The sequence below is a fragment of the Bombina bombina genome, chromosome 11 (assembly GCF_027579735.1).
Source record: "Bombina bombina isolate aBomBom1 chromosome 11, aBomBom1.pri, whole genome shotgun sequence".
Classification (NCBI taxonomy): domain Eukaryota; kingdom Metazoa; phylum Chordata; class Amphibia; order Anura; family Bombinatoridae; genus Bombina; species Bombina bombina.
The window spans coordinates 102,470,073-102,495,587 of NC_069509.1; the positions used below are offsets into that span (position 1 = coordinate 102,470,073).

Genomic DNA, 25,515 nt, shown 5'->3' on the forward strand with positions numbered 1-25,515 from the left:
TTTATTTTACAGGCAAGTTTGTATTTATTTTAACTAGACAGAATAGTTAGTAAATAGTTATTAACTATTTACTAACTACCTAGCTAAAATAAATACAAATTTACCTAATAAAACCTAACCTAAGTTACAATAATACCTAACACTACACTACAATTAAATACATTCCCTACATTAAATACAATTAAATACATTCAATTAAATTAGCTAAATCACAACCCCCCCCTCACTAAATTACAGAAAATAAAAAACAAATTACAGATCTTTAAACTAATTACACCTAATCTAATAGCCTTATCAAAATAAAAAAGCCCCCCAAAATAAAAAAAAACCCTAGCCTAAACTAAACTACCAATAGCCCTTAAAAGGGCCTGATTGGAACAGCCAATAGAATGCCAGCTCAATCCTATTGGCTGATTGCATCAGCCAATAGGATTAAAGTTCAATCCTATTGGCTGATCCAATCAGCCAATAGGATTTTTTCTACCTTAATTCCGATTGGCTAATAGAATTCTATCAGCCAATCGGAATCTGGAGGACCACTTCTGCCCGTCTGGAGGACCACTTCTGCCGGCTTCATTGAGGACTTCTTGCCGCTTGGATGAAGACTTCTCCCGGTAAGTGAATCTTCGGGGGTTAGTGTTAGGATTTTTTAAGGGTGTATTGGGTGGGTTTATTTTTTAGGTTAGGGCTTTGGGCAGCAATAGAGCTAAATGCCCTTTTAAGGGCAATGCCCATCCAAATGCCCTTTTCATGCAATGGGGAGCTTAGTTTTTTTTAGTTAGGCTTTTATTTGGGGGGTTGGTTGTGTGGGTGGTGGGTTTTACTGTTGGGGGGGTGTTAGTATTTTTTTTACAGGTAAAAGAGATGATTTCTTTGGGGCAATGCTACGCAAAAAGCACTTTTAAGGGCTATTGGTAGTTTAGTTTAGACAAGGTTTTTTTTTTTTTGGGGGGGGGGGCTTTTTTTTATTTTGATAGGGCTATTAGATTAGGTGTAATTAGTTTAAAGATCTGTAATTTGGTTTTTATTTTCTGTAATTTAGTGGGGTTTTTTTGTGATTTAGCTAATTTAATTTAATTTATTTAATTGTGTTTAATGTAGGGAATTTATTTAATTGTAGTGTAGTGTTAGGTGTTATTTAGTGTAACTTAGGTTAGGTTTTATTTTACAGGTACATTTGTATTTATTTTAGCTAGGTAGTTATTAAATAGTTAATAACTATTTAATAACTATTCTACCTAGTTAAAATAAATACTAACTTGACTGTAAAATAAAAATAAACCCTAAGCTAGCTACAATGTAACTATTAGTTACATTGTAGCTATCTTAGGGTTTATTTTATAGGTAAGTATTTAGTTTTAAATAGGAATAATTTATTTAATGATAGTAATTTTATTTAGATTTATTTAAATTATATTTCAGTTAGGGGGTGTTAGGGTTAGACTTAGATTTAGGGGTTAATACATTTAATATAGTGGCGGCCACGTTGGGGGCGGCAGATTAGGGGTTAATAAGTGTAGGTAGGTTGTGGCAACATTGGGGGTGGGAGTTTAGGGGTTGATAAATATAATGTAGGTGTCGGCGATGTTGGGGGCAGCAGATTAGGGGTTAATAGGTATAATGTAGGTGGCGGCAATGTCCGGACCGGCAGATTAGGGGTTAATAAGTATAATGTAGGTGTCGGCGATGTTGGGGGCGGCAGATTAGGGGTTAATAAGTGTAAGATTAGGGGTGTTTAGACTCAGGGTTCATGTTAGGGTGTTAGGTGTAAACATAAAATGTGTTTCCCCATAGGAATCAATGGGGCTGCGTTACTGAGTTTTACACTGCTTTTTTGCAGGTGTTAGACTTTTTCTCAGCCGGCTCTCCCCATTGATGTCTATGGGGAAATCGTGCTCGAGCATATACGACCAGCTCACCGCTCACTTAAACAGCGCTGGTATTGGAGTGCGGTATGGAGCACAATTTTGCTCTATGCTCACTTCTTGCCTGTTAACGCCGGGTTTGTAAAAACCTGTAATACCAGCGCTGTAGGTAATTGAGTAGTGAGAAAAAACTGCACGGTAGCACCGCACAACTCATAATGCAAGACTCGTAATCTAGCCGATAGTTCTTCTACAAATTACATTATGCAATTTTAGGTGAATTAAGAATATCACTTTGGGCTACATAATTACCCTGGATTTTCAGAGATCATAAAGAATCATTTAATGTTCCTAAAGGTTTCCAAATTAAAGTTATAATTATTTTTTACTATTATATTCTGATTTTTCCACATAACTGAGTATTTGTAATGTAATGGCAGGTATTGGAAGCAGCAAAATGTGGATTCCGTCCTGCAATTGGCTATGAGCTAAATCCTTGGTTGGTTTATCTTTCCAACTTTTATGCCTGGAGAGCTGGTTACCATAGAAAGGTTTCATACCAACGAAAGGATCTTTGGAAGGTAAAGAATAATATTCACACTGATATCTGTGTTAAATAAAAGTAAAGCTAAAGAAATGATTCTGAACATCTTATTTTAGGTGAACCTAACTGACTGTGGAAGTGTTTCCATATTTCTTGCCCCTAGCGTGGTAAGTATAGCCTCTGAATAGCATTACTTTGCTGCAAACTTTAAAGCATACAAAATATTAGGAAAGATGCATGCAAAAGTCATTCTGAATGAAGTTTTCTTTGAATTTGTCTAATTTGATTAATGAAAAATTCACCATTTTGGTAACCAAGGAAGAGGAATATTAAAAAAACAAAATGTATGCTTACCTGATAAATGAATTTATTTTGTGGTAAGAGTCCACAAGCCCAGTCTGCAGGAGGAGGCACCCCAAATAACTGAGCTGTAATCTCTCTCTCTCAAGAGAAAGGAGAAAATAAGAAAACAAGAAAGGAAAAGCAAGGTAAGAAAACTGTTACTGCTACCAACTCTTATGAAAAAACAAGGGCAGGTCTCATCATGAAAGAAATAAATTTATCAGATGAGCATAGAGTGTAAAGTCCACAAGATACCATGAAATAGGGAGGAAAAAATATTTATGGCAGGTAGAGGTGCTAAACAGACACTGCAGTCTGCAGAACTTTCCTACTAAAAGCAGCCTCAAAAGGGGGCAAACATGATGAAATGGTAGTTCAATCACCATACCGTTAAATTGAGAGATTTGAGGTTTTCAAGGAAGAAGGGACCTTGAGGTTCTGATGATGATCGCCAGACCCACAAGAATTTTTGGTCTTGCCAGTCTCACAATCCGTGCGTCCGGTAATATTTTAGAAAAACTGGGCTGACCCTCTCTGTCCAGATGAGTGGTTATGTACCTTCCATAGCAAACAATAGGGATTGCTGTCTGAGCAAAACTCCTTCCACATTATGAGTAAACTCAGATATTGGCAGTGGGGAGTGGGCATGTATTCAAAGCATGTTTACACAAAATATACTGTGCATTCAACAAATATATAATTTGGTTTCTGTTTAGTAACAGTTCAAATAATACAATTGTAAACTAACGGCTAGTTTTGCGGTAAGGTAAAAAAGCAGCGTTAACAGGTCCTAACGCTGCTTTTTCACTACCGCTGCTATTACGAGTCTTGCAGGTTTAGGGGCCCCGCACACTTTTTTGGCCTTACCGCAAACCGACTTACGTAAACTTCGTAAACCCTGTTTTCAATGGGACTTGCATAGCGCCGGTATTACGAGTCTGTCCTGGGAGGCCAAAAAGTGAGCGGTACACCCTCTACCTCCAAGAACCGTAACACATTCTAAAGTCAGTAGTTATGAGTTTTACACTACAAAGCCGTAGCATACAACTCATAACTAAAGTGTTAAAAAGTACACTAACACCCATAAACTACCTATTAACCCCTAAACCGAGGCCCTCCCGCATCGCAAACACTGAAATACAATTATTAACCCCTAATCTGCCACTCCGGACATCGCCGCCACTATAATAAACATATTAACCCCTAAACCGCCGCACTCCCACCTTGCAAACACTAGTTAAATATTAAAAAAGAGTAGAGAGAGGGCGCCACAATAGCGTGATACCATCTGGAATGCAGATACAGATAAAAGTAAGTATTATGCTTACCAAATAGTGTGGCACTGTGCTGTGACCAGTGCAAAAGAGCAGGCTAGCACTTAACAGTGGCTAGTACACTGTGGAAGCCAAGCTCCAAAGGCACTTGTCCTGGTTGCAACTTGGTGTATGTCTCCTGTTGTCTGGACTTCAGGTGCTGCAAAGGTGTAATCTTTTGTGTGTTGTTTAGTTGGTATTGATAAACCACAACACAGACAACTTCAAATAAAAATGACTTTTAATACTTATGACGCGTTTCTCAACCTCCAGGGGTTGTTTCATCTTTTTTTTATCTGATGAAACAACCCCTGGAGGTTGAGAAACGCGTCATAAGTATTAAAAGTCATTTTTATTTGAAGTTGTCTGTGTTGTGGTTTATCAATACCAACTAAACAACACACAAAAGATTACACCTTTGCAGCACCTGAAGTCCAGACAACAGGAGACATACACCAAGTTGCAACCAGGACAAGTGCCTTTGGAGCTTGGCTTCCACAGTGTACTAGCCACTGTTAAGTGCTAGCCTGCTCTTTTGCACTGGTCACAGCACAGTGCCACACTATTTGGTAAGCATAATACTTACTTTTATCTGTACCTGCATTCCAGACGGTATCACGCTATTGTGGCGCCCTCTCTCTACTCTTTTTTAACAGTTGTTCCACACTCTCTGGGATCAAGAGGAGCAGCCTGACTCACCATACCCATTAGGAGGATATCCATATCCCTTTAATTTACCACCAGCTTATGGACACTAAACAGGACTAATACGGTAGATCTGATCTACTATATTTAAAGTGTATTACCTTGTTTTATATAGAATATTGTTTTCTTTTTTAAACATCAGCGCTCTTTTATATCCCTTTATTGGGATATGTTCATTTTTACTAGTTAAATATTATTAACCCCTAATCTGCCGCCCCTAACATCGCCGCCACCTACATTATATATATTAACCCATAATCTTCCGTCCCCAACGTCGCCGCCACTATATTAAATTTATTAACCCCTAAACCTAAGTCTAACCCTAACATCCCCTAATTGAAATATAATTTTAATAAATCTAAATAAAATTACTATTATTAACTACAATTAAATAAATTCCCTACATTAAATACAATTAAATAAATTAAATTAAATTAGCTACATTACAAAAAGAAACCTCTAAATTACAGAAAATAAAAAAAAAATTACAGATCTTTAAACTAATTACACCTAATCTAATAGCCCTATCAAAATAAAAAAAGCCCCCCCCCCCCCAAAATAAAAAAAAACCCTAGCCTAAACTACCAATAGCCCTTAAAAGGGCCTTTTGCGGGGCATCGCCCCAAAGAAATCACCTCTTTTTCCTGTAAAAAAAAAAAATACAAACACCCCCCAACAGTAAAACCCACCACCCACACAACCAACGCCCCCAAATAAAATACTAACTAAAAAAACCTAAGATCTCCATTGCCCTGAAAAGGGCATTTGGATGGGCATTGCCCTTAAATGGGCATTTAGCTCTTTTGCAGGCCCAAAGCCCTAACCTAAAAAATAAACCCACCCAATACACCCTTAAAAAAATCCTAACACTAACACCCAACGAAGCTGGCAAAAGTGGTCCTCCAGACGGGCAGAAGTGGTCCTCCATACGGGAAGAAGTCTTCATCCAGATGGAATCTTCTGTCTTCATCCTTCCGGCGTGGAGTGGGTCCGTCTTCAAGACATCCAATGCGGAGCATCCTCTTCAAACGACGGCTTCTTCATAAAGAATATCTCTTTAAGTGATGTCATCCAAGATGTTGTCCCTTAGATTCCGGTTGGCTGATAGAATTCTATCAGCCAATCGGAATTAAGGTAGAAAAATCCTATTGGCTGATGCAATCAGCCAATAGGATTGAGCTGGCATTCTATTGGCTGTTCCAATCAGCCAATAGAATGCAAGCTCAATCCTATTGGCTGATCCAATCAGCCAACAGGATTTTTTCTACCTTAATTCTGATTGGCTGATAGAATTCTATCAGCCAATCAGAATCTAAGGGACGCCATCTTGGATGACGTCACTTAAAGAAATATCCATTACGATGAAGCCGTCGTTTGAAGAGGATGCTCCACGTCGGATGTCTTGAAGATGGACCTGCTCCGCGCCGGACGGATGAAGATAGAAGATGCCATCTGGATGAAGACTTCTGTCCGTCTGGAGGACCACTACTGCCCGTCTGGAGGACCACTTCTGCCAGCTTCGTTGAGGACATCTTGCCGCTTGGATGAAGACTTCTCCCGGTAAGTGAATCTTCGGGGGCTAGTGTTAGGATTTTTTTAAGGGTGTATTGGGTGGGTTTATTTTTTAGGTTAGGGCTTTGGGCCTGCAAAAGAGCTAAATGCCCTTTTAAGGGCAATGCCCATCCAAATGCCCTTTACATGGCAATGGGGAGCTTAGGGTTTTCTAGTTAGTATTTTATTTGGGGGGTTGGTTGTGTGGGTGATGGATTTTACTATTTGGGGGGGTGTTTGTATTTTTTTTTTTTTACAGGAAGAAGAGCTGATTTCTTTGGGGAAATGCCCCGCAATAGGCCCTTTTAAGAGCTATTGGTAGTTTAGTTTAGGCTAAGGTTTTTTATTTTATTTTTGGGGGGGGCTTTTTATTTTGATAGGGCTATTAGATTAGGTGTAATTAGTTTAAAGATCTGTAATTTGTTTTTTATTTTCTGTAATTTAGTGGGGGGGTTTTGTAATTTAGCTAATTTAATTTATTTAATTGTATTTAATGTAGGTAATTTATTTAATTATAGTGTAGTGTTAGGTGTTAGTGTAACTTAGGTTAGGTTTTATTTTATTTATTTTAGCTAGGTAGTTAATAACTATTTAATAACTATTCTACCTAGTTAAAATAAATACAAACTTGCCTGTAAAATAAACATAAACCATAAAGTAGCTACAATGTAACTATTAGATATATTGTAGCTAGCTTAGGTTTTATTTTATAGGTAAGTATTTAGTTTTAAATAGGAATAATGTAGTTAATAATTAGGGAGTGTTAGGGTTAGACTTAGGTTTAAGGGTTAATATATTTAAAATAGTGGCGGCGACGTTGGGGTGGCAGATTAGGGGTTAATAAGTGTAGGTAGGTTGTGGTGACATTGGGGGTGGCAGATTAGGGGTTAATAAATATAATGTAGGTGTCAGAGATATTGGGGCAGCAGATTAGGGGTTAATAAGTGTAAGATTAGGGGTGTTTAGACTTGGGGTTCATGTTAGGGTGTTAGGTGTAACCAGAAGGCCACTTTAGTTTCCCCTTAGTAATCAATGGGGCTGCGTTACTGAGATTTACGCTGCTTTTTGGCAGGTGTTAGACTTTTTCTCAGCTGGCTCTCCCCATTGATGTCTATGGGGAAATCGTGCACAAGCACGTACGACCAGCTCACTGCTGATTTAAGCAGCGCTGGTATCGGAGTGCGGTATGGAGCAAAATTTTGTTCTGCGCTCACTTCTTGCCTTTTAACGCTAGGCTTGTAAAAACCTGTCATACCAGCGCTGCATGTAAGTGAGCGGTGAGAAAAACTGCTCGTTAGCACCGCACAGCTCCTAACGCAAAACTCGTAATCTCGCCGTAAATTTCTAAGTCAGTAGTTTTCTTACAGTTTAAAATCTTACTAATGAAAGCCTGGCAAGACTGGTATAGGTGAAAAGGTGCACATTTGAATATAGGTTACGCCCATGCATCGCCCATGAAACTCCCATAGAATGTCTATACATTCACTATGTATGTGATCACATTGTTAAAGGGACATGAAACTCTTTTTCATAATTACATACTATTTTCGATTTCATTGTGTGTTTAACCAATCTGGAGTTAAAAATCCTCTATTTTCAACCCCCACCCTCCATGGGAGTCATTATATGAGTCCTATCAGGGAGGTCTACCCAGTTTGTGCTGGTACTCGGCAGTGCGCATTTCCTTTCTAACGCGTCATCGCTTATGTCACCAACCCAGCTTCAGATTGACAGAGAATCAGACCTGCCCAATCTATTGCCGAGAGACTCACAGAGCTGTACTGCTGAAGTAAGTATTGGTGCACATGTAGCTTGAATCTCCCCAAGTGTTAATGAGGAATGCAATCCATATATATGATTCTAATTTATATTATAATCATATTATGAATTAAAGTTTAATTGAAAACATTAGTAATGCAAAAAAAAAGTTTTAAACAGCAATATTTGGTGAGGTAATGAATATTCCAACAAATGAGCAGATTGAATAAATAAATTGTAAAAACAAAATTTATGCTTACCTGATAAATTTCTTTCTTTCTGGACATGGAGAGTCCACAACGTCATTCCAATTACTAGTGGAATATTCAACTCCTGGCCAGCAGGAGGAGGCAAAGAGCACCCCAGCAAAGCTGTTAAGTGTAACTTCCCTTACCCATAATCCCCAGTCATTCGGCTGAAGGAAAATAGAAAAAAAAGAAACACAAGGGTGAAAAAGGTGCCTGAGGTTTATTTAAAAAAAACCCTGCTAAATTATAATTAAAAAGAGGGCGGGGTCATGGACTCTCCATGTCTGGAAAGTAAGAAATTTATCAGGTAAGCATATATTTTGATTTCTTTCCTAAGACATGGAGAGTCCACAACGTCATTCCAATTACTAGTAGGAACTAATACCCAAGCTAAAGGACAAAGAATGAACAGGGAGGGAGAAAAAAGGCAGGAGGACCTAAACAGAAGGCACCACTGCTTGAAGAACCTTTCTCCCAAAGGAAGCCTCAGCCGAGGCAAAAGTATAACATTTGTAGAATTGGAAAAGGTACGCAAAGAGGACCATGTTGCCGCCTTACAAATCTGTTCCACAGAAGCTTCATTTTTGAAAGCCCAAGAAGAGGAGACAGTCCTAGTGGAATGAGCCGTAATTCTCTCAGGAGGCTGCTGTCCAGCAGTCTCATAAGCCAAATGAATCATACTTTTTTAACCAGAGGGAAAGGATAGCAGAAGTGGCCTTCTGATCTTTACGCTTTTCAGAGAAAACAACAAAAAGGGCAGAAGATTGCCTAAAATCTTTAGTAGCTTGAAGGTAAAACTTTAGAGCATGCACAACATCCAAGTTATGCAAAAGACGTTCCTTATGAGAAGAAGGATTAGGACAAAAAGGAGCAGCAATTTCCTGATTAATGATTCAATCCGACACCACTTTAGGGAGAAAACCCAATTTAGTACGAAGGACCGCCTTATCACCATGAAAGATAAGGTACGTGAATCACACTGCAGAGCTGAAAGTGCGGTCACTCTGCAAGCAGAAGAAATAGCAAGAAGAAATAAAACCTTCCAAGATAACAACTTTATATCAACAACATGCATCGGCTCAACCGAAGCCTGCTGTAAAACTTTAAGAACTAGATTAAGGCTTTACGGAGGAGCAACAGGTTTAAACACAGGCCTGATTCTAACCAGAGCTGGAACAAAGGCTTGAACATCTGGTAAGTCTGCCAGACGTTTGTGCAAAAGGATAGATAGCGCAGAAATCTGACCCTTTAGAGTACTGACTGAAAAACCCTTCTCCAGACCATCCTGAAGAAAACACAAAATCTGGGGAATCCTCACCCGGCTCCAGAAGAACCCTTTAGATTTGCACCAATAAAGATATTTACACCATACCTTATGGTAAATCTTGCAAGCAACAGGTTTGCGAGCCTAGAGCATAGTTTCAATGACCACTTCATAAAAACCACGTCTAGACAAAACTAGGTGTTCAATCTCCAAGCAGGCAGCTTCAGAGAATCTAGGTTTGGATGGATGAAAGGACCCTGAATAAGAAGGTCCTTCCTCAGTGGTAACCTCCAGGCAGGTAGAGATGACATCCGTACCAGATCCGCAAACCAGATCCTGCGAGGCCATGCAGGAGCTATTAGGAATACCGATGCTCTCTCCTGTTTGATACGAACAATGACTCATGGAAGGAGAGCAAACGGAGGAAACAGGTAAGCCAGAGAGAACATCCAAGGAACCGCTAGAGCATCTATCAGAACGGCCTGAGGATCTCTTGACCTTGAACCATACTTTGGAACCTTGGCGTTTTGGCAGGACACCATCAGATCCAACTCTGGAACCCCCCACCTGAGGGTTATCTGAGAGAACACTTCCAGATGGAGAGCCCACTCCCAGGATGAAAGATCTGCCTGCTCAGAAAATCTGCCTCCCAATTGTCCACTCCTGGAATGTGGATGGCATATAGAAGACAATCATGAGCTTCCGCCCACTGCAAAATGCGAGTCACCTCCTTCATGGCCACGTAACTTCGAGTTCCTCCCTGATGGTTGATGTAAGCCACTGAGGTGATGTTGTCTGACTGGAATCTGATAAACCAGACCAAAGATAATTGAGGCCAAGCTGTTAAGGCATTGAAGATTGCTCTTAACTCAAAGATGTTTATGGGAAGAGAGGACTCTTCCCAAGACCACATGCCTGAGCCTTCAGAGAACCCCAAACAATTTCCCAGTCTGACAGGCTGGCGTCTGTAGTTACAATCACCCAGCAAGGTCTCATGAAGGAAGTGCCCTGAGACAGATCATGCTGTGAAATCCACCACGAGAGATAGTCTCTTGTTAGGGGATCCAGCTTTATCCTCTGCAATAAATATGAATGGTCTCTGTTCCATTGACAGAGCATGCAAAGCTGCAGTGTTTGCAGATGGAACTGAGCAAAAGGAATGATGTCCATAGAAGCCACCATCAGACCAATCACCTCCATGCATTGAGCCACTGATGGACGAAAGGCAGACTGGAGGGAAAGGCAGGAAGCATGAAGTTTGGATTCTCTGACCTCCATCAGGAAAATCTTCATGGACAGAGAATCTATGATTGTCCCTAGGAAAACCACTCTTGTAGTCGGAACTAGAGAACTCTTTTCCAGATTCACTTTCCACCCGTGGGAACGTAGAAAAGACAACAACATCTCTGTATGAGATTTTGCTAGTTGTAAAGATGATGCCTGAACCAAGATGTCATCTAGATAAGGCGCCACCGGAATTCCCTGGGATCTGATCACTGCCAAAAGAGCTCCCAGAAACTTTATGAATACTCTGGGAGCTGTGGCAAAACCAAACGGAAGAGCAATAAACTGGAAATGCTTGTCCAGAAAGGCAAATCTTAGGAACTGGTAATGATCCCTGTGAATGGGAACGTGTAAATATGCATCCTTCAGGTCTATGGTCATCATGAACTGACCTTTCTAAACCAATAGAAGAATGGAACGAATAATTTCTATCTTGTAGGACGGAACCCTGAGGAATTTGTTGAGGCACTTGAGATCTAGGATTGGTAAAAAAAGGTTCCTCCTTTTTGGGAATCACAAATAGATTTGAATAGAATCCTAGACCCTGTTCCTCTAGAGAGACTGGTATGATGACTCCCAGGGAGGGTAGGTCCTTTACGCAATTTAAGAAGGCCTTCCTCTTTACCTGGTTTGAGGATAGACTTGATAGGAGAAATCTGCCCCTTGGAGGGCGAGACTTGAATCCTATTTTGTAACCCTGGGATACTATGTCTACAGCCCATGGATCTGGGACATCTCTTTACCAAGCCTGGCAAAAAGGAGAAAACCTGCTGATTTAGAGTTAGATGAAGGCTTTTTGTTTTGTTTTCCCTTATTCCATGGCTGGCTGGTTTTCCAAAAGGATCTGGATTGGTCTGTTTTGGAAGAAGAATAAGAGGGCTTCTGTTCCTTAAAATTCCAAAAGGAACAAAAATTAGAAGTCTTACCCTTATAAGGCAAAGCCAAAATCTTGGCCTTTGAAGAAGCATCAGCTGAACAAGATTTTAATCACAGAGCTCTGCGAGCTAAAACAGTGAAGCTAGATATCTTAGCTCCCATTCTAATTACATGCATGTTGGCATCACAGATAAAGGTATTGGCCAGTTTAATAGCCTTGAACCTGTCTTGGATCTCCTCTACAGTAGTCTCTTCTGAAATCAGATCAGATAGGGCATCACACCAATAAGATGCTGCTCCCGCAACCATGGAAATACTTTCCGCAGGTTGCCACTGTAAACCTTTATGGACATACATCTTTTTTTAAATAAGCCTCCGGCTTTCTATCTATATGATCCTTAAAAGAACAACTATCCTCTATAGGAATGATAGTTCTCTTAGCTAGAGTAGAAATTGCATCTTTTACCTTAGGAATAGTGCCCCATGAGTCTTGAATAGAGTCAGGAACAGGAAACATCTTTTTAAAAACAGGGGAAGGGGAAAACGGTACCCCTGGTTTATCCCATTCCTGGGCTATAACTTCTGAAATTTTTCTAGGAACAGGAAAAACATCATCAGAAGAAGGAGAATCATAAACTCTATCCAGCTTAGAAGACGTCTTAGGGTAGGCAGCCACCGAAGGTTCACAGTCATCCAAAGTAGCTAGAACCTCCTTCAGAAGTAACTGAAGATGTTCACGCTTAAATCTAAAATTAACCTCTTCAGATTCTGAAGATTTCACTGCCAAGGAGTCAGAGTCTGAAATATCACCTTCAGAAGCTACTGAAGTATTTTCCTCATCGGACAAGTGAGAAAGGTTGACCAGCACAGCTTTAGAAGGGTCAGAAGCCTTACTAGCGGAAAAATGTTTAGATTTTCTCTTATGCTTACCCAAAGAAGGTTACTGCAGAAGTAATCTGAGCGGCAAAATCCCCAGGTATATAAACACCCCCAGGGGGTTGAGTGGACACAGATGGTAAAGTATTAGAAACAACTAAAGCTTGGGACCTTTGAGGAGAAAGCAGAGGCATGTCACACATAGCATTGTCCTGAGGGACACTTGGCTCAGAAGGGAGTAACTTGTCTTTAAATTTTAGTTTTAAATAAGCATGAGGAACAAAATTGCATTGGCAGGACAATTTAAGCTTTTAAACATAGTAAGGATTTGTCAACAGACATTGACTGATCTAATTCAGAATCCATTACTGTAGTCACAGCCACAGACAAAAAGAACCCAAAATCAAATTAAATTTCAAAATAATTTGAGGTTGATAATCTTATAACAATCTTATTTAACACCAAAAAATAAATAACCCCTTATAAACCACCTCAGATGTCTGAGGCTCCTACCGTACAAGAGAAAAACACCCCAGTAGTAATAGGAAGGCAGACTCTACTGATGAGTATAACACCACAAGAGAGTTTGCAGCACCTGTTAGCGTGTTACCGCGGTTGCTTACATTCACATATATATAAACCCCTGTATACTGCACTTGCTCCAAAACCCTTTGACCCCTCAGAAAGTTCTGTGCTCATATATGTACTTTCAAACAATGTGCTGATATAACGCTGATCCTGGGGACCCACCTTAAGTCTTCATTGCTCTAGATCCTCTCTCTCCGAAATCTGTGCATCCACAGTAGCCTGGAGGTCGAGCAGCAGCATGGATCCCTACAGCGTATCAGCTTGTGTGCAGTCGGTCCGGGACTGCGTGACGTCACGGTAAGGGGCGGATGGATCCGTTGGTGAGGAGAGTCCACGGCCTGAATAGGCCGATATTCCAATGTAGTGCTGCGTCTTACAGGGGAAGTTTATCACTGCTCAGTGAATGTGAATGTCCGTGCCTTGAACATATCCAGAAGGTAACAGCAAAATAAACAAGCAGAGGCACCGGGTAGTTCACAAAAAGCAAAGCGTCCTTTATTCAAGTATTAAAAAGACAGCTGGAGACACATAGGAAAAAGCTTTAAACCTCTGGGGCAAAAGTGGAGTGGTGATTCCCCACGTACCCTGATGCTGACGCGTTTCGGCAGTTGCCGTAATCGTAGCTGAAGGGTGTAAGCTTAATCACTTATTTAAAGAGACAGATCACCTGTGATAGGTTAAAAACTTATGCTACGTGGGTGACACCCACCTCCACCTGTGTATTAGACAAATGCCCTAATTTGGGATAGTATAACCATATTATCCACTTCATATAAACCTTTTTATGCATATATATAAACAAAAATGAAATAATAATAATAATGATATTTACAGAACATTTCTTGTTATACATTTGTAAACACAACAGGAGGAGCATGCAAAATTATCAACATATATATGTATACATATGTCTGCACTGCTCAGATGGCATTTCACACAGATACATTTCTAGAATGCGCAGCCATATAAGACTGCCTGAGCTAATTTTATAATCTCAATATTATCCTTTGTGTGCCTTATTTATACTTAAGTCAATAGAAAAATTAGTGATTTAAGAAAGAATACCTATTGAATCACAAATGATGTTCTAAAAATGAAAATAATAATAATAATAATAATGATAAAGATAGAAAATGTAGGAAACCAGGACAATGGGGATATACTTATCACCTCTATATCTATATATATATATATATATATATATATATATATATATATATATATAAATGGCTGCTTAGGGGGAGAAACACATTCCATATCCATACATCATCGTATAGTGTCTTTTTGGAAAAATACACAGGTTAACACCAGAAATTGATCAAATCATATTCAGAATTAAGCCCATTGGGCATCCTGGTGTGCAACCTGTGTATCCAAAACACCTCCCTCTTAAGGAGCAAATTATCCCTGTCACCCCCCCTATTGTTTGTATTTACCACTTCAATAATCGTCCATGACAATGTCCCTGGATCTTTATTGTGTTTTGTCTTGAAGTGGTTCACTAAGGGGGTAGTTAGTTTGCCTGACTTAATGTCATTTATGTGTTCCCTTATCCTGGTTCTGACCTGTCGAGACGTTTGACCTGTATATTGGATGTCACATGAGTCACAATTGAGGAGATAGACTGCATATGTGGATCTGCAATTGAAAAGCGCCCTGTGTGCAAATGTCTCTCCAGAGTATGCGCTTCTGAACACATTGCCCAATTTTGCATGTCCACATGCTATGCAGCTAGTATAACTACATTTGTAGACTCCTTTATATCTTAACCAAGAGGATGTATTAGTTTCATCCTGTTTCAATTGCGTGGGGGCTACATAGTTGCCTATGGTTTTACCCCTTCTGAAGGCAAACCTCACCTTTTGTGTGGCAATATGTGTAAGTTCATCATCAGCCCTGAGTAATGTCATATGTTTGCGTATAATATTACACACCTGGTAATATTGCCTGCTAAACTGAGTCACAAAAGTTAACTGTTCAGATTTAGCATCACACACTGATGGTTTCTCACTAAGAAGAGTGGCCCTCTCTGCGGCCCTTACTTCCTCCCGGGCCCTGATGATATCCTGTCTGGGGTACCCCCTCTCTTGGAATTTTTTGAAAAGTTCAGTCTCATGCTTAAAGTGTTCACTGTCCCGGGTACAATTCCTTTTTACCCTAGTGAACTGACACTTCAAAACTGACTTGAAAACCTGTTTAGGATGGCTACTGTGAGCATGTAATAGAGTATTCCTAGTTATAGGTTTTCTATATAGCTCGACCTTTACATTTTCTGACCCCTCACCATGAAGGGTGACATCCAAGAAATTAATCCTAGAAGACCCAAATTCATGGGTAAACTGTAGACTGGCATTATTGACATTTAAATACCCTACGAACTCCTGCGCTTCGTCTAAACTTCCATCCCAAATGAAGAGCAAATCGTCTATGTAGCAATGATAATAGACGATTTTGCCCCTTTGCCTGTTTATATCTCCAAAGATGTGGCACAGCTCCCACCAACCCATGTAAAGGTTGGCGTAAGAGGGAGCAAATTTTGCTCCCATGGCTGTGCCACACCTCTGGAGATAGAAAACACGTTCAAACACAAAAAAGTTATGGGTAAGCAGGAATTCGGTAACTCTGATAACAAACCTAATGAAATCATCGCTATACTCAGTAGATCTCCTTAGAAAGAGAGAAGGATATGGCCTCAAGACCAGATCTATGTGGAATAGACGAATATAATGACTTGACATCCACTGATAACCAGCCATAGCCCTCCTTCCAAGGTATCATTTCTACTTCTTTGAGAAGCTGTTTAGTATCCCTCAGGTGACTAAGAAGTTCCCCCACTAGGGGTTGTAAGAAGGGAGTCTAGCCACCTAGATAGAGGTTCCAACATTGAGCCAATCCCACTGATGATGGGCCTGCCCTCAACATTCTCCAAGGTCTTGTGTACCTTTGGGAGAAGATTGAAGGTAGGAATTTTAGGGTTTCTGGCATATAAGTAATCACACGTACCATCATCAAAAAATCCCCCTTCCATCCCATCATCAATCAGGTGTGAGAGTTCCTTTTGAAACCTAGAGGTGGGGTCAAAATCTAATATGGTATATTGTTTAGGGTCATTCAGTTGTCGGAGAGCTTCTTTAATGAAGAACTCCCTATCCATTAAAACAACAGACCCTCCCTTATCTGCTGCCCTCACCACCAGATTTTTATTTTCACTTAAATCTTTGAGCGCAATTCTTTCTTTAGCGCTGAGGTTACCTTTCGTTCCAAGTCCAGAGGTGTATGCCAATTTGTTTAAATCATCCTCTTACGCCAACCTTTACATGGGTTGGTGGGAGCTGTGCCACATCTTTGGAGATATAAACAGGCAAAGGGGCAAAATCGTCTATTATCGTCGCTACATAGACGATTTGCTCTTCATTTGGGATGGAAGTTTAGACGAAGCACAGGAGTTCGTAGGGTATTTAAATGTCAATAATGCCAGTCTACAGTTTACCCATGAATTTGGGTCTTCTAGGATTAATTTCTTGGATGTCACCCTTCATGGTGAGGGGTCAGAAAATGTAAAGGTCGAGCTATATAGAAAACCTATAACTAGGAATACTCTATTACATGCTCACAGTAGCCATCCTAAACAGGTTTTCAAGTCAGTTTTGAAGGGTCAGTTCACTAGGGTAAAAAGGAATTGTACCCGGGACAGTGAACACTTTAAGCATGAGACTGAACTTTTCAAAAAATTCCAAGAGAGGGGGTACCCCAGACAGGATATCATCAGGGCCCGGGAGGAAGTAAGGGCCACAGAGAGGGCCACTCTTCTTAGTGAGAAACCATCAGTGTGTGATGCTAAATCTGAACAGTTAACTTTTGTGACTCAGTTTAGCAGGCAATATTACCAGGTGTGTAATATTATACGCAAACATATGACATTACTCAGGGCTGATGATGAACTTACACATATTGCCACACAAAAGGTGAGGTTTGCCTTCAGAAGGGGTAAAACCATAGGCAACTATGTAGCCCCCATGCAATTGAAACAGGATGAAACTAATACATCCTCTTGGTTAAGATATAAAGGAGTCTACAAATATAGTTATACTAGCTGCATAGCATGTGGACATGCAAAATTGGGCAATGTGTTCAGAAGCGCATACTCTGGAGAGACATTTGCACACAGCTTTTCAACTGCAGATCCACATATGCAGTCTATCTCCTCAATTGTGACTCATGTGACATCCAATATACATGTCAAACGTCTCGACAGGTCAGAACCAGGATAAGGGAACACATAAATGACATTAAGTCAGGCAAACTAGCTACCCCCTTAGTGAACCACTTCAAGACAAAACACAATAAAGATCCAGGGACATTGTCATGGACGATTATTGAAGTGGTAAATACAAACAATAGGGGGGGTGACAGGGATAATTTTCTCCTTAAGAGGGAGGTGTTTTGGATACACAGGTTGCACACCAGGATGCCCAATGGGCTTAATTCTGAATATGATTTGATCAATTTCTGGTGTTAACCTGTGTATTTTTCCAAAAAGACACTATACGATGATGTATGGATATGGAATGTGTTTCTCCCCCTAAGCAGCCATTTATATATATATATATATATATATATATATATATATATATATATATATATATATATATATATACATATAGAGGTGATAAGTATATCCCCATTGTCCTGGTTTCCAACATTTTCTATCTTTATCATTATTATTATTTTCATTTTTAGAACATCATTTGTGATTCAATAGGTATTCTTTCTTAAATCACTAATTTTTCTATTGACTTAAGTATAAATAAGGCACACAAAGGATAATATTGAGATTATAAAATTAGCTCAGGCAGTCTTATATGGCTGCGCATTCTAGAAATGTATCTGTGTGAAATGCCATCTGAGCAGTGCAGACATATGTATACATATATATGTTGATAATTTTGCATGCTCCTCCTGTTGTGTTTACAAATGTATAACAAGAAATGTTCTGTAAATATCATTATTATTATTATTATTTCATTTTTTTTATATATATATGCATAAAAAGGTTTATATGAAGTGGATAATATGGTTATACTATCCCAAATTAGGGCATTTGTCTAATACACAGGTGGAGGTGGGTGTCACCCACGTAGCATAAGTTTTTAACCTATCACAGGTGATCTGTCTCTTTAAATAAGTGATTAAGCTTACACCCTTCAGCTACGATTACGGCACCTGCCGAAACGCGTCAGCATCAGGGTACGTGGGGAACCACCACTCCACTTTTGCCCCAGAGGTTTAAAGCTTTTTCCTATGTGTCTCCAGCTGTCTTTTTAATACTTGAATAAAGGACGCTTTGCTTTTTGTGAACTACCCGGTGCCTCTGCTTGTTTATTTTGCTGTTATCTACTGATGAGTACACTGATCCTCTCCTCTAACGATCCGCTAGATGTAACAAGGATCCGACACAGATTATTGATGCAAAGCAACTCCTACGCACTTCAGACTTACTGAGCTCCGTTTTGGATTAGCAGAAGTGCAGCCGTCACGTGAGCTGGAAGAAAACCTAATTTATGTAAGAACTTACCTGATAAATTCATTTCTTTCATATTAGCAAGAGTCCATGAGCTAGTGACGTATGGGAAAAACATTCCTACCAGGAGGGGCAAAGTTTCCCAAACCTCAAAATGCCTATAAATACATCCCTCACCACACCCACAATTCAGTTTAACGAATAGCCAAGAAGTGGGGTGATAAGAAGGGAGCGAAAGCATCAAAAATAAGGAATTGGAATAATTGTGCTTTATACAAAAAAATCATAACCACCACAAAAAGGGTGGGCCTCATGGACTCTTGCTAATATGAAAGAAATGAATTTATCAGGTAAGTTCTTACATAAATTATGTTTTCTTTCATGTAATTAGCAAGAGTCCATGAGCTAGTGACGTATGGGATAGCAGATACCCAAGATGTGGAACTTCCACGCAAGAGTCACTATAGAGGGAGGGATAAAATAAAGACCGCTAATTCCGCTGAAAAAATAATCCACAACCCAAATCAAAAAGTTTTAATCTTATAATGAAAAAACTGAAATTATAAACAGAAGAATAAAACTGAAACAGCTGCCTGAAGTACTTTTCTACCAGAAACTGCTTCAGAAGAAGAGAAAACATCAAAATGGTAGAATTTAGTAAAAGTATGCGAAGAAGACCAAGTTGCTGCTTTGCAAATCTGATCAACAGAAGCTTCATTCCTAAAAGCCCAGGAAGTAGAAACTGACCTAGTAGAATGAGCCGTTCTCCTTTGAGGCGGGGACTTACCCGACTCTACATAAGCATGATGAATCAAAGATTTTAACCAAGATGCCAAGGAAATGGCAGAAGCCTTCTGACCTTTCCTGGAACCAGAAAAGATAACAAATAGACTAGAAGTCTTTCTAAAACATTTAGTAGCTTCAACATAATATTTCAAAGCTCTTACTACATCCAAAGAATGTAAAGATCTATCCATAGAATTCTTAGGATTAGGTCACAATGAAGGGACAACAATTTATCTACTAATGTTGTTAGAATTCACAACCTTAGGTAAAAATTTAAATGAAGTCCACAACACCACCTTATCCTGATGAAAAATCAGCAAAGGAGATTCACAAGAAAGAGCAGATAACTCAGAAACTCTTCTAGCAGACGAGATGGCCAAAAGGAACAACACTTTGCAAGAAAGTAATTTAATATCCAGAGAATGCATATGTTCAAACGGAGGAGCCCGTAAAGCCCTCAGAACCAAATTAAGACACCAAGGAGGAGAGATTGACTTAATGACAGGCTTGATACGAACCAAAGCCTGTACAAAACAATGAATATCAGGATGATTAGCAATCTTTCTGTGAAAAAGAACAGAAAGAGCAGAGATTTTACCTTTCAGAGAGCTTGAAGGCAAACCCTTATCCAAACCATCCTGAAGAAACTGTAAAATCCTAGGAATTCTAAAATAATGCCAAGAGAATTTATGAGAAGTACACCAAGAAATGTAAGTCTTCCAGACTCGGTAATAAATCTTTCTAGACACAGACTTACGAGCCTGTATCATAGTATTAATCACTGAGTCAGAGAAACCTCTATGACTAAGAATCAAGTGTTCAATCTCCATACCTTCCAATTTAATGATTTGAGATCCTGATGGAAAAATGGGCCTTGAGATAGAAGGTCTGGCCTTAACGGAAGTGTCCAAGGTTGGCAACTTGCCATCCGAACGAGATCCGCATACCAAAACCTGTGAGGCCATGCTGGAGCCACCAGCAATACAAACGAACGTTCCATTAGAATTTTGGAAATCACTTTTGGAAGAAGAACTAGAGGCGGAAAGATATAAGCAGGTTGATAATTCCAAGGAAGCGACAACGCGTCCACTGCTTCCGCCTGAGGATCCCTGGATCTGGACAGATACCTGGGAAGTTTCTTGTTTAGATGAGAGGCCATCAGATCTATTTCTGGAAGTCCCCAGATTTGAACAATCTGAAGAAATACTTCTGGATGAAGAGACCATTCGCCCGGATGTACCGTCTGGCGACTGAGATAATCCGCTTCCCAATTGTCTACACCTGGGATGTGAACCGCAGAGATTAGACAGGAGCTGGATTCTGCCCATACAAGTATCCGAGATACTTCTTTCATAGCCTGAGGACTGTGAGTCCCACCTTGATGATTGACATACGCCACGGTTGTGACATTGTCTGTCTGAAAACAAATAAACGATTCTCTCTTCAGAAGAGGCCAGAACTGAAGAGCTCTGAAAATCGCACGGAGTTCCACAATGTTGATTGGTAATATCGCCTCCTGAAATTTCCAAACCCCCTGCGCTGTCAGAGATCCCCATACAGCTCCCCAACCTGAAAGACTTGCATCTGTTGAGATCACAGTCCAGGTTGGACGAACAAAAGAGTCCCCTTGAATTAGACGATGGTGATTCAACCACCAAGTCAGAGAAGATCGAACATTGGGATTTAAGGATATTAATTGTGATATCTTTGTATAATCCCTGCACCACTGGTTCAGCATACAAAGCTGGAGAGGTCTCATGTGAAAGCGAGCAAAGGGGATGGCGTCCGATGCAGCAGTCATGAGACCTAGAATTTCCATGCACAAAGCTACCAAAGGGAATGATTGAGACTGAAGGTTTCGACAAGCTGAAACCAACTTCAGACGTCTCTTTTCTGTTAGAGACAAAGTCATGGACACTGAATCTATTTGAAAACCCAAAAAGGTTACCTTTGTCTGAGGTATCAAGGAACTCTTTGGTAAATTGATCCTCCAACCATGTCTTTGAAGAAACAACACAAGTTGATTCATATGAGATTCTGCAGAATGTAAAGACTGAGCAAGTACCAAGATATCGTCCAAATAAGGAAATACCGCAATTTGTTCTCTGATTACAGAGAGAAGGGCACCGAGAACCTTTGAAAAGATCTTTGGAGCTGTTGCTAGGTCAAACGGAAGGGCAACAAACTGGTAATGCTTGTCTAGAAAACAGAATCTCAGGAACTGATAGTGATCTGGATGAATTGGAATATGAAGATATGCATCCTGTAAGTCTATTGTAGACATATAATGCCCTTGCTGAACAAAAGGCAGAATAGTCCTTATAGTCACCATTTTGAATGTTGGTATCCATACATAACGATTCAATATTTTTAGGTCCAGAACTGGTCTGAAGGAATTCTCCTTCTTTGGTACAATGAATAGATTTGAGTAAAACCCCAGACCCCATTCCAGAACTGGAACTGGCACAATTACCCCAGCCAACTCTAGGTCTGAAACACATTTCAGAAATGCTGAGCCTTCACTGGGTTTACTGGAATGCGTGAGAGAAAAAATCTTCTCACATGCGGCCTTACATTGAATCCTATTCTGTACCCTTGTGAAACAATGTTCTGAATCCAAAGATTGTGAATCGAATTGATCCAAATATCTTTGAAAAATCGTAACCTGCCCCCTACCAGCTGTGCTGGAATGAGGGCCGCACCTTCATGCAGATTTGAGAGCTGGTTTTGACTTTCTAAAAGACTTGGATTTATTCCAGACTGGAGGTTTCCAAACGGAAACTGTTCCTTTAGGGGAAGGGTCAGGCTTCTGTTCCTTATTCTGATGAAAGGAACGAAAACGATTAGCAGCCCTGTATTTACCTTTAGATTTTTTGTCCTGAGGCAAAAAGGTTCCTTTCCCCCCAGTAACAGAAGTTAGAAGTCATATCTGCATTCCAAGATTTAAGCCATAAAGCTCTTCTAGCTAAAATAGCTAAAGACATATACCTGACATCAATTCTAATGATATAAAAAATGGCATCACAAATAAAGTTATTAGCATGTTGAAGAAGTTTAACAATGCTATAAGCATTATGGTCTGACACTTGTTGCGCTAAAGCCTCCAACCAGAAAGTGGAAGCTGCAGCAACATCAGCCAAAGAAATAGCAGGTCTAAGAAGATTACCTGAACATAAATAAGCTCTCATTAGAAAGGATTCAAGCTTCCTATCTAAAGGATCCTTAAAGGAAGTACTATCCGCCGTAGGAATAGTAGTACGTTTAGCAAGAGTAGAGATAGCCCCATCAACTTTAGGGATTTTGTCCCAAAATTCTAATCTATCAGATGGCACAGGGTACAATTTCTTAAACCTTGGAGAAGGAGTAAATGAAGTACCCAGACTATTCCATTCAATAGAAATTACTTCTGAAATAGCATCAGGAACTGGAAAAACTTCTGGAATAACTACATGAGGTTTAAAAACTGAATTTAAACACTTAGTAGATTTAGTATCAAGAGGACTAGACTCCTCCATATCTAATGCAATCAACACTTCTTTAAGTAAAGAACGAATAAACTCAATCTTAAATAAATATGAAGATTTATCAGTGTCAATATCTGAAGCAGAATCTTCTGAACCAGATAGATCCTCATCAGAAACAGATAAGTCAGAATGATTTCGGTCACTTAAAAATTCATCTGAAATATGAGAAGTTTTAAAAGAACTTTTACGTTTACTGGAAGGAGGAATAACAGACAGAGCCTTCCTAATAGAATTAGAAACAAATTCTTTTACATTAACAGGGACATCCTGAACATTAGATGTTGAAGGAAAAACAACAGGTAAAGGATTATTACTAATGGAGACACTATCTGCGTTAGAAAGTTTATCATGACAACTAACACAAACTACAGCCGGAGGAACAGTTACCAAAAGTTTACAACAAATGCACTTAACCTTGGTAGAACCAGCATCAGGCAACGTCTTTCCAGAAGTAGATTCTGATCCAGGGTCAGGTTGTGACATCTTGCAATATGTAATAGAAAAAACAACATATAAAGCAAAATTATCAAATTCCTTAAATGACAGTTTCAGGAATGGGAAAAGATGCAAAATAAACAAGCCTCTAGCAACCAGAAGCAATGAAAAAGTGAGACTTAAATAATGTGAAAAAAAGGTGGATACCAGAATGACGCCCACATTTTTTGGCGCCAAGTATGACACCCACATTATTGGCGCCAAATACAACGCCCATATTTTTTGGCGCCAAGTATGACGCCACATCCTCTGATGTCAAAAAACGACGCCCACATTTTTTGGCGCAAAAAAACATCTGTAACACACATACGTCAAAAAATGATGCAACCACGAACAAACTTCCGGCGTCAACTATGGCGCCGAAAATGACATAATTTTGCGCCAAAAAAGTTTGCGCCAAGAATGACGCAATAAATTGAAGCATTTTCTGCCCCTGCGAGCCTAACAGCCCGCAGGGAAAAAAGTCAATTGAAAATTTTTAAGGTAAGAAAAAAAATATTTATTTATATGCATTATCCCAAATAATGAAACTGACAGTCTGAATGAAGGAATACTGATTATCCTGAATCATGGCAAATATAAGTTTAAACACATATATTTAGAACTTTACATATAAAGTGCCCAACCATAGCTTAGAGTGTCATAAATAAAATAAGACTTACTTACCCTAAGACACTCATCTACATATAGTAGATAGCCAAACCAGTACTGAAACGAGATTCAGTAGAGGTAATGGTATATAAGAGTATATCGTCAATCTGAAAAGGGAGGTAGGAGAAGAAATCTCTACGACCGATAACAGAGAACCTATGAAATAGATCCCCTAGAGGAAGACCATTGTATTCAAAAAGGCAATACTCTCTTCACATCGCTTTGACATTCACTGCACTCTGAGAGGAAAACCGGGCTTCAGCCTGCTGTGAAGCGTATATCAATGTAGAATCTAGCACAAACTTACTTCACCACCTCCATGGGAGGCAAAGTTTGTAAAACTGAATTGTGGGTGTGGTGAGGGGTGTATTTATAGGCATTTTGAGGTTTGGGAAACTTTGCCCCTCCTGGTAGGAATGTATATCCCATACGTCACTAGCTCATGGACTCTTGCTAATTACATGAAAGAAATACACTACGCCACAGAAAGTGCGCAAAATAGAGAGAAAACAGTTAAAATGAAAACCGTTAAACAAACTCTCTAAAAACTGTCCCCATATGATAAGAAGATCATAATCTTATGCCAATATACAAAGAAGGGTAATGAAGAAAGTTCGAACAGTTCATTTTTAAAAAACAAAAACCTTTATTTACCAGATTAAAACTAGAACAAGCTGTATCCAAACAGAGCAGGCATAACACCTAGACTGGCTTACGCATTTTGGCATTTGCCGTAATCATAGCCATAGGTGTTAGGACTCCTCCCAATCCTTATAAAACACACACTAAAAACCAATTGGTTGATGCTAACTTACGGCTAGATTTAGAGTTCTGCGGCCAAAGGGGTGCGTTAGCTATGCATGCTTTTTTTCCCCCACACCTTTTAAATACCGCTGATATTTAGAGTTCACAGAATGGCTGCGTTAGGCTCCAAAAAAGGGAGCGTAGAGCATATTTACCGCCACTGCAACTCTAAATACCAGCGTTGCTTACGGACGCGGCCAGCTTCAAAAACGTGCTCGTGCACGATTCCCCCATAGGAAACAATGGGACAGTTTGAGCTGAAAAAAAACCTAACACCTGCAAAAAAGCAGCGTTCAGCTCCTAAGCTCCTAACGCAGCCCCATTGTTTCCTATGGGGAAACACTTCCTAAGTCTGCACCTAACACCCTAACATGTACCCCGAGTCTAAACACCCCTAATCTAACACTTATTAACCCCTAATCTGCCGCCCCCGCTATCGCTGACCCCTGCATATTATTATTAACCCCTAATCTGCCGCTCCGTACACCGCCGCTACCTACATTATACCTATGTACCCCTA

The 25,515-nt window shown here is 39.8% G+C and overlaps 1 protein-coding gene across 3 annotated transcripts in view; it reads left to right on the forward strand.

Moving 5' to 3' along the window:
- The window catches only part of ANTKMT (adenine nucleotide translocase lysine methyltransferase), a 232,528-nt gene that overhangs the window by 179,561 nt on the left and 27,452 nt on the right, over positions 1-25,515 (forward strand). For all 3 annotated transcript variants that reach the window (XM_053694780.1, XM_053694779.1, XM_053694781.1), the window contains 2 exons: positions 2,306-2,446; positions 2,526-2,576. In XM_053694780.1, coding sequence (XP_053550755.1) covers positions 2,306-2,446; positions 2,526-2,576 — 192 coding nt within the window. The remainder of the gene's footprint in view (positions 1-2,305; positions 2,447-2,525; positions 2,577-25,515) is intronic.